Source organism: Osmerus mordax, chromosome 7 (genome assembly GCF_038355195.1).
Source record: "Osmerus mordax isolate fOsmMor3 chromosome 7, fOsmMor3.pri, whole genome shotgun sequence".
In the NCBI taxonomy this organism is placed as follows: domain Eukaryota; kingdom Metazoa; phylum Chordata; class Actinopteri; order Osmeriformes; family Osmeridae; genus Osmerus; species Osmerus mordax.
This window is the reverse complement of record NC_090056.1, coordinates 6,505,460-6,514,612: the sequence shown is the minus strand read 5'-3', so window position 1 is coordinate 6,514,612 and position 9,153 is coordinate 6,505,460. Positions and strand designations below refer to the sequence as shown.

General features: G+C 46.1%; 1 protein-coding gene across 2 annotated transcripts; it reads left to right on the top strand.

Moving 5' to 3' along the window:
* Positions 1 to 501: 501 nt before the first annotated feature.
* Positions 502 to 8,620, top strand: galnt6 (UDP-N-acetyl-alpha-D-galactosamine:polypeptide N-acetylgalactosaminyltransferase 6 (GalNAc-T6)). Of its 2 annotated transcripts, none has more exons than XM_067239650.1 (11): positions 502 to 699; positions 2,378 to 2,884; positions 3,251 to 3,423; positions 5,228 to 5,377; positions 5,769 to 6,003; positions 6,143 to 6,260; positions 6,614 to 6,814; positions 7,023 to 7,154; positions 7,267 to 7,371; positions 7,556 to 7,714; positions 7,811 to 8,620. In XM_067239650.1, exons 2-11 carry the CDS (start codon positions 2,403 to 2,405, stop codon positions 7,922 to 7,924), a joined length of 1,869 nt encoding a protein of 622 aa, XP_067095751.1. In that variant the 5' UTR covers positions 502 to 699; positions 2,378 to 2,402; the 3' UTR covers positions 7,925 to 8,620. The 2 variants fall into 2 exon arrangements, with proteins under 2 accessions (XP_067095751.1, XP_067095752.1); XM_067239651.1 differs by lacking the exon at positions 502 to 699 and adding an exon at positions 1,075 to 1,296.
* The last annotated feature ends 533 nt before the right edge of the window (positions 8,621 to 9,153 follow it).

The window sequence follows — 9,153 nt, the reverse complement described above, 5'->3', positions numbered from 1 at the left end:
AACATGGGTAGTGGGTTTTTTCTGTACTTAACAAAGGCCTATTTTTTTTAATGGAATTACACATTTTCCTTACAGATTTTATGTCAATCAACAGCCTGCAATCAAAATTTCTCCGAATGAATGAAACCAGAGAGACCGGAGAGCTTCTCTTTTAACGCACACTTCTCAGTTTCTGAATACATCAGGCTCTTGTTTCAAGGCAGCTACAACGGAGATTGTATTTAATTGCGTTAACATTAATAATGTATTTTTGTTGAGGTAATGGCTATGTTAACTTACCGCACTCTATGCTGATCATTAATTAAGATGTATTATGTATTTGTCATACAGACTTAAGCAAAGTATTTGGGATTAGCTCAGTCATTTCAATAGGGTAGATAACAGGATATGTTTAAACAGTTACATAACATTTTCCAAAGAAACCAGGTGAGGTATGAGAAGGCAAGGTAGACATGGACTACTGCCCGTGGTAGGCATTTGTTCTCTTTAGGACCCAGCAGACTCCAGTTAATCATTTCAGCGGATGGCACCTGTTGCGTTCAAAGGAAAGCCGGGAGGCGACGGTCATTCTATTTTATTCTGAGTTAACTTAATATTTCAAGGATCTTAACGTCTACTCCTTGTGCATATTGAAACAACAAAATTAACAACATCGTAAAGTTGCGGACAGAAAACTCCATACATTTGTTTACGGAACAGGTAAGTCAGGCACAGTCATCATAAAACCCCATCGATTTTGAATAGACTATTCGTCAAAAATATAAATTCACTGATTGTAAATAATGTAACATTCTATTATTATTATTATTATATTGTTGGTAATTATTCTTACTTGGGCTACGATTGACTGTTGCGAGTTTGTTTTTTTGCGACAACGGGCTAATTCAAAAGTTACAAGACAATTTTTTTCACACCCTTTGAGAAACCTTAATATTAAACTTGTGGGGTATAAACTGTGAATATTGTACTCATGTACCTACAGTGAAAGCATGTCGCTTATACTTCCTGATGTTTAAGTCAAACAATTTCCTGTTTCTCTATGGCATAATCTGATAACAAGGTATATATCTAAGCCTCGGTAAAAATGAAGCTGTCGGTTGTATCTGAGGCTTCTTAAATTCAAAGAATTTAGATTTTTTATAAGAATTAAGAATGTACCTGAGCGAAGAATGAGAAACTCGGATATAATTTAGTAACTTTCTTATCAGATAGAAATTATTTCGTGTTCGCTCAACAGTCATTGAGCAGTTTGTGGGTGGCCTTCACCCATCTCATCTCACTGCCTTCCTTACGCTGGTATGTAGTCAGTAGACATTGTCAGCCATTACTAAAACACCAATTATATGACATTCCTAATTTTAATAGGTGAAGTATTTGTGTACTTTAATGCAGTCTAGCATATTATTTATTTATTTACTACTTTTTTTTATCAAAGGACGTCAGACTTTTGTCTAATATTACACACTTTTTAACTTGACCCACGTTTTCTTGCACCCCTTTCTGTCCCTGTGCATTCCCCTCTCACGCTCTCTCTCACTCTCTCTCTTTCTCTCTCTTCTGTCGCATCCCTCTCCTTATGCATTGGTTCTCTACCAAAGAAGACAAACTGGTTGTCACTGTTGAGTGGAGATGTCACCCGAGTCTGGAGAATGTGCTTCGTTTCAAATGGCTGCCGAATAGGATCACACAAGTGTGTCTTGAATCAATTATGAAGTAGGAAGACTTGAGGAGACTAGAATAATATTTTGAATAAATGATGACCAAGTAAGAGTGAATCTCTAAGCAGTGATCACCTGAAGAGAATGCCCTTTCAAAAACCAGGAAGTAAAGATAATAATTGGTTGGTTAAACAGGAATTGTTCGGTCTTCTGTGCCTCATTTACTTAAAACAAAGTGTGTGTTTGGGGCGTGAGATTAGAAAAGAGAAAGTGAGTTTGTGTGTTAGGTGTTTATATGAGGCGTCATGTGTCATTCATTAGTTGGTGTGGGAACAGGAGCGTCAGAGACCAGAGCAGAGCCACCTGTTGCCACGTGCTCCTTCCAGGAGGGAGGTGCAGGTGGAGCCAGGTGTTTAAGGACAGGCGTGCCCTGTTTGTTCACACTCTCCTTTGCGTGTGTGTCTGTGTGTGTGTGTGTGTGTGTGTGTGTGTGTATGGCTATTCTAGTGGGGCTGGTCTCTGTGGACAAAGAGTGGGAGGAGTAAGCAGGGTAGATAGCTGGCTGCTATGATACCTGCTTTAAACACCCTGACTGTATAGTGTGACACGTTTTGTAACACATCCATCTGCCAAACTCGCTGATTGTGGCTTTGAGTTTTTATCCATTTAATTTTGATCGAAATCGAAAATCGATTTATCCATTTATCGCACTCCAACAGGGTTGTCGGCTGAACATTTTCAGCCATGCGTCTGTTCCTGCGTCGGCGCATGTCCCCCCTGAAGTTAGTCCTCATGGGGGGCACCGTGTTCATGGTGGTCCTGGTGGTCCTCCAGAGGGATGTGAGTTCGGGGCCCCCCCAGGACCCCTGGTTCCAGGAGCTGGTCCAGAAGAAGGAGAGGGTGATGGTCATCGTCTGGGGGGCCGCCAACAACCTGGGCTTCCAGATCGGTGCCCCCCAGCCCCCGTCCGAAGAGGTCCAGCCCACCGAGGACCACCTCTGCCCCTCGGGCTTCTACAACCAGGCAGAGCTGAGTGCGGCTCTGGAGAGACCCCCCCAGGACCCCCAGAGCCAGGGGGAAGGGGCCAGGGGTTTTCAGCAGGACAAGATGACACCAGAAGAGGAGAAGGAGAAGGAGGAGGGCATGACCAGGAACTGTTTCAACCAGTTTGCCAGTGACCGCATCTCTCTTCACCGAGGCCTAGGGGATGACACCAGACCACCAGAGTAAGAAAGGCTGTTGTTGTGGTAGTTGATGGAAGGTGTTAGTTTACCTCAAGTGATAAGAATCGCTAATGCCAATTTGCTATCAACACTTTGAACCGTTGATAAGTTATCTGTTCAAGTGAAAAGCTTTGAAGCAGTACTTCAGTCAGCAGGTGGATCCACACATGTATGCTGAAGGCTGTTCTTAACTGAACATTCCGTCGCAAGAAAGCAAACAGCATGCCAGAGCTACACAAACAGCAGCTACGACAGCAGTGTCACTTATTGAATTAGAGTTGGGGTGGGATAGCAGTGTTTCTTATTGACTTTCTAATGATTTAGCAATTTCCCTCGCACATCTAATTAAAGTGTTTTAACCGTTGCCAGGTGCGTGGAGCAGAAATACCGCCGCTGCCCTCCTTTGCCCACCACCAGCGTGGTGATTGTGTTCCACAACGAGGCCTGGTCCACACTGCTGCGGACTGTGTACAGCGTCCTCCACACCTCCCCTGCCTCCCTGCTCACCGAGATCATCATGGTGGATGACGCCAGCACCGCAGGTAAAAAGACTGGACATGCACCGGGCACAGTATCACCCCGCTCTCCTGTAACGCACCGGGCACAGTACTGCTCCTGCTCTCCTCTAACGCACCGGGCACAGTACTGCTCCTGCTCTCCTCTAACGCACCGGGCACAGTACTGCTCCTGCTCTCCTCTAACGCACCGGGCACAGTACTGCTCCTGCTCTCCTCTAACGCACCGGGCACAGTACTGCTCCTGCTCTCCTCTAACGCACCGGGCACAGTACTGCTCCTGCTCTCCTCTAACGCACCGGGCACAGTACTGCTCCTGCTCTAGTCTAATGCAGCTGTCCAATGGGTGATGCTCCCATGCATTTGATGTGTGTGGTGCGTTTGGTAGATTGGTGTGCTTAAGGTGTGTTTGCATAGATTCCGCAAACGTGCCAGGAAGTAGACGTGGAACGTTCTGGGTGTGTCGGGGGGAGGAGCCGGACGTTAGAGCACTGTTGCTACTCCTCCAAAACGGCCTCTTCATCAGCAACTTCTTTTTGCGCTACGTCATTTCATTCCAAAACCACGATTTTAATTGGCAGTCAATCAAGTACATTTATTAACTATGAGCCACTAATCATTCAAAGTTTACAGACAAAAACTGGCCGAAACTAGTATACACACCAGGCCCCTCTGGTGTGGATCAAAAAATAGTTACCGTACATCATTTTGTGGCTAATTTAAAGATCCTGTAAAGCAAATTCCAGATTCCATTTGCTTCTCAGTACAGTATAAACGTGTGAAATGAGTTCCTGAAAGCATGTGCAAAGCGCTAAAACTTAGCGCTTTGTAGACGTAGAACAGTTTCTCTTCCGTTTTCAGATCCGGTTCTAATGGGCGGAGCCAAACAATTACCTATCTACGTCATTTTGACCCATCTACGTCAGATCACTGAATGGCTCCTTCTGCTGTACTGTTATTGTAGCCTACATCAGCTAGCTAGCCAGCTTCAGGATGTCTCCTTCCACCCGCAACTGCATCTTCCCTGATGCAAGAACTTCAGCTGCGCTGCAACGCTATTTAATTTCCCTATTGATGTGGAAAGGAAAAATATACTCGGTGTAGAATGATGGTATTTTGGTGAAATGGTAGCTAATATGCTAGAATAGTTGGAGAGCTCACTGTCTGCTGTCTCTGGTGTCCATTTTTACTCCTGTGTTACAGCTCAGGGGAACAATTCATTTATATACATCTGTATGTTTCACTCATTGAACAAATAAATTGTAATTCTATACTGTTTTGTTCGGCTTGACGTAGCGTCCATTATCTGGGTCGGAGGTGGGCACTAGGCAGCGAGGGGCGGAGCTTCAGCTCCTTCAGGCGACACGCCCCCCCAGTCTCAAGCAGAGAAGAGTGATGATTTTCTCACGATTTCAAAGCCTAATTTAACATACTTGTCAGTATTTTTTTTTCATTCGAATTTGGATGGGTAGTTACTATCAGCGACCCGTCCAGAGCTTTGCTCTGGTTAATTACGAACGTTGTCAAATGAAAGAATCCTGTTCTGATCCAAGGACCGCCTTTCATGTGTCGCAAGCAAACAGAACGTTTAGGACAATGGAATTTTGCTCTATTAAAGGGAGAAAAACCTGTTCACACCGGAGTAGCATGAAGGCAACAGAGTACCTGTCACTTGTTTGCCTAGGGAATAAATAAATGACCTTACCATTCTGGTTAACAGTCAGAGTAGCAGTGCTGTTCTTTGACCCTCTACCAATGCTGACCAGTGTCTTCTCTACAACAGCATATCTACATGTGTGTGTGTGTGTGTGTCTCCTCCTCCCTCATCCAGAGCACCTCAAGGCCCAGCTGGATGAGTATGTGCGTCCGCTGAAGATCGTACGCGTGATGCGCCAGGCGGAGAGGAAGGGCCTGATCACCGCCAGGCTGCTCGGGGCCAGCGTGGCTACAGGGGAGGTGCTCACCTTCCTGGACGCCCACTGTGAGTAAAGGCCCCACAGGCTACTCCCTGTCAAATACCACACATGGTTAGACCTGTAAGACGGGGCTTGGCCAAGACAAGCATTCAGGATTTGTAACTCCCGCTGGTACAACCTGCTCATCAGGTCGGCCTGTCAACGTGTTCCATTTTACTGTCAAGAAGACAAATCTTGTACAACCTGTATATTCACTTGAGATGCCTGCTCTACTGACATGCTGATGTACATGTACTGAACATCATTACACCCCACCTCCCCATGCTGATGTACATGTACTGAACATCATTACACCCCACCTCCCCGTGCTGATGTACATGTACTGAACATCATTACACCCCACCTCCCCATGCTGATGTACATGTACTGAACATCATTACACCCCACCTCCCCCAGGTGAGTGTTTCCACGGCTGGCTGGAGCCCCTGCTGGCGAGGATCGTGGAGGAGCCGACCGCCGTGGTCAGCCCCGAGATCACCACCATCGACCTCAACAACTTCCAGTTCAACAAGCCCCAGCCCGCCGGCCGCGCCCGCAACCGCGGCAACTTCGACTGGAGCCTGACGTTCGGCTGGGAGGCCATCCCGGAGCACGAGAGGCAGAGGCGCAAGGACGAGACGTACCCCGTCAAGTAAGAACCACACAGGGGACACCTTCCTACTGAAGAGATCGAATGTGTGGGATGTGTTGTTGTTGTTGTTGTTGTTGTTGTTTGAGGGGGGTGGGCCACACGGACTGTTGGGAAGATTCATTCATGTTTGTTTTCTCAGAACTCCAGCCTTCGCCGGGGGTCTGTTCTCCATCTCCAAGAAATACTTTGAGCACATCGGTACCTATGATGACAAGATGGAGATCTGGGGTGGGGAGAATGTGGAGATGTCCTTCAGGGTTAGTGTCATGTTTTTTTTTTTCGTGAATTGCGTGAACAATTTTAAACCGCTTGCTAAAATGAATAGATTATTCCTGTAGGTATGATGTTTTTACAAAGTTCTTGTGACGTACGTCAATGACCCATTTCTATATGGCGGTAGCCATATAGAAATGATCTGATGTCTTTGCGATGGGGATAGTGAATAAACTGTTCCTTGAGTCTGACCACCAAACTACTGTCGAACAATGCATTTCTGATCCTTGATCTTCTGCTCTACTTTCTACATGCACCATTTAGATTTAAAAAAATTATATATATATATATATAAATGATAGTGACGGATTCCATCAATTTGTGTGGTGATGGGCAGGTGTGGCAGTGCGGGGGGCAGCTGGAGATCATCCCCTGCTCTGTGGTGGGCCACGTGTTCAGGACCAAGAGCCCCCACACCTTCCCCAAGGGCACAGAGGTCATCACACGAAACCAAGTGCGCCTGGCTGAGGTCTGGATGGACGACTACAAGCAGATATTTTATCGCCGCAACAAGAATGCGGCCACCATGGCCGACGAGGTGAGAGGAGGGGAGGGAGTGGAGGGGAGGGAGTGGAGGGGAGGGAGAGGAGGGGAGGGAGAGAAGGGGAGAGAAGGGGAGGGGAGAGGAGGGAGGGGAGGGAGTGAGAGAGACCTCATTATCCGACCAGCCGACTCATCTTCCAGGCTGGATGGAGGAGTGGAGGAAGCCACCAGGTCCTTACTCTCTTGCCCTCTCTGTCCCACAGAACAAGTACGGGGACATCTCTGAACGTGTCAACCTACGGGAGAGGCTGCAGTGCAAGAACTTCACATGGTACATGAATACCATCTACCCAGAGGCCTTTGTTCCAGACCTTTCCCCCGCCAAGTTTGGAGCAGTAAGTCACCTGGTTACACTTTCCTCTGTGGGACTAATTATGACAATGACGTGTGTGTTCCCCTGTGTTGGTATCGCACAATGTGTTTACCTGTGTGCGTTCGTTTCCACAGATAAAGAACTCAGGCGATCAGAGATGTCTGGATGTGGGCGAAAACAACAACAATGGCGGGAACCCGGTCATCATGTACACGTGTCACAACATGGGTGGAAACCAGGTACGGTAACACCGCCCCCACTCACACACACACGCATGTAACATCATCACATCCTGAAAGGTGATGGCTGGCTAGCTTCGGAAATAAACATGTCGCTCATCAGACAGGTGGAGGTTTAAGAGAATGTGTGTTCATTGAGCAAAGAGCAATACCAATCTGTCCTTCCTCCCTCGTTTTCCCTCAGTACTTTGAGTACACTTCCCATCTGGAGCTGCGCCACAACATTGGGAAGCAGCTCTGCCTCCATGCCATGCCACATCCGCAGCCGGTGAAGTTAGAGGTGTGCCAGCTCAACCGCCTGGGCACAGTCGTGGCTCCGCCACAAGAGTGGGTGATCACAGAGGTACAAAACACCCCAAAACCAAAACACACACACACACACGATGGAAGTAACCAGAGTTTGTTTGTTATTCTGATATGTTTTCTATCTCCTTTTTAGGAACAGCTCCTCAAGAACCCGTCCAGTGGGCAGTGTTTGAACCTGAAAGGAGGCCAACTAATCATGGACACCTGTGTCGCTGCTGACCTCAACCAGCACTGGGCCTTCAGTTGACCCTACCTTTAGACCCATGGCAGAATGTCTCTCTCCTCCTTCTCACCCCCCCACCCCACCCCACCTCACCAGAGCTGGCCAAGCAAGGAAGCCCCACCCTGCATAGTGCACAGGACAGGGGCTTGGTACAACCTGGCCTCAATGGACTCTGGCCTCGGCGGACTCTGGAACACGGAAGTGTTGCTATGTACAAAAATGCATAGGACCTATTGACAGGAGAAACTCTGGTTTCTTAATATATGTATGAATGTAAAATCTCAGGAGTGGCATTTGAATGTGACGGGACGCTTCTCTAGCCAAAGAACGTGAACATTGGAGAGGGCAGTGGCCACTACAGGGCAAGGGGGGTGTTCTAGATAAATCTAGGGTTCCTCAGGCACATGTCGGTGCTAGTCTAATACAGAGAGACCCTTTCGATGAAGAATATTCACTGACATACTATATGAGTCTATTGACTTGAGCTCAGCCTGTCTGTGAAACCGGACGTCGGACCTCAAGCAGAACACTTTTACACTCCAGCTTTTGTGTGTTAATTTATATTGTCAGTGAATAAATGCTGACGAATTTGTAATTTGTTGCTGTGATGGTGCAAATATCCGTAATGTCTTGCCAAAAGGGAATATGTAAAGAAAATTAAAATGCCGTTGTCATTTGACTTTTATTTTAACAGACTTATATTTTCAGAAATATATTCCACATATAACATTTTAATGTCTGTCTATAATGTCTACAAACAACCAAGTAGCCAGCAATTTAGTTCTGGTGTTTGCCTTTTATGAGGACTGCTTTTGTGGCATATTCAAAACATACAAATTGCTTGTAAATTGAAGTTTACAGAGCTTGACTAAACGTCACAGCCCGACCATGTTTCAATATCAACTCAAGTGGAAAGTCTAACAACTACAGCTGTGAGGTGGATTAACAATTGTTAACTTTTAAAGTGTTTCCGATAATGAGGTCCTTGATTAACATCTAAACTCCTTGCTTTCAGAATGAACATTTGAAGAAGTCTTGTTAATGTTTGGCAACAGAATTGCAACAGAATTTGCGCAAAAATAATTCCAATGTAAGGAGTGGTTGCCGACTTGAAAACACTTCCTTTTAAAGTGAGACTAAATTATTTGCGAATTTTACTCTAGAACGGAACAAAAATTTGGTGACATAAATGTTTTCAAAACTATAGGAATGTGAACTTTTCCAAATTCTGTTGATGTCATTCAGTGTGCGGA

Bases quoted from the DNA above. Each gene is read 5' to 3' on its own strand.
- galnt6 (XM_067239650.1), top strand. From the start codon at position 2,403: ATGCGTCTGTTCCTGCGTCGGCGCATGTCCCCCCTGAAGTTAGTCCTC. The intron at 2,885-3,250 runs GTAAGAAAGGCT...AACCGTTGCCAG, and splicing joins GATGACACCAGACCACCAGA to GTGCGTGGAGCAGAAATACC. The intron at 6,261-6,613 runs GTTAGTGTCATG...GGTGATGGGCAG, and splicing joins ATGTGGAGATGTCCTTCAGG to GTGTGGCAGTGCGGGGGGCA.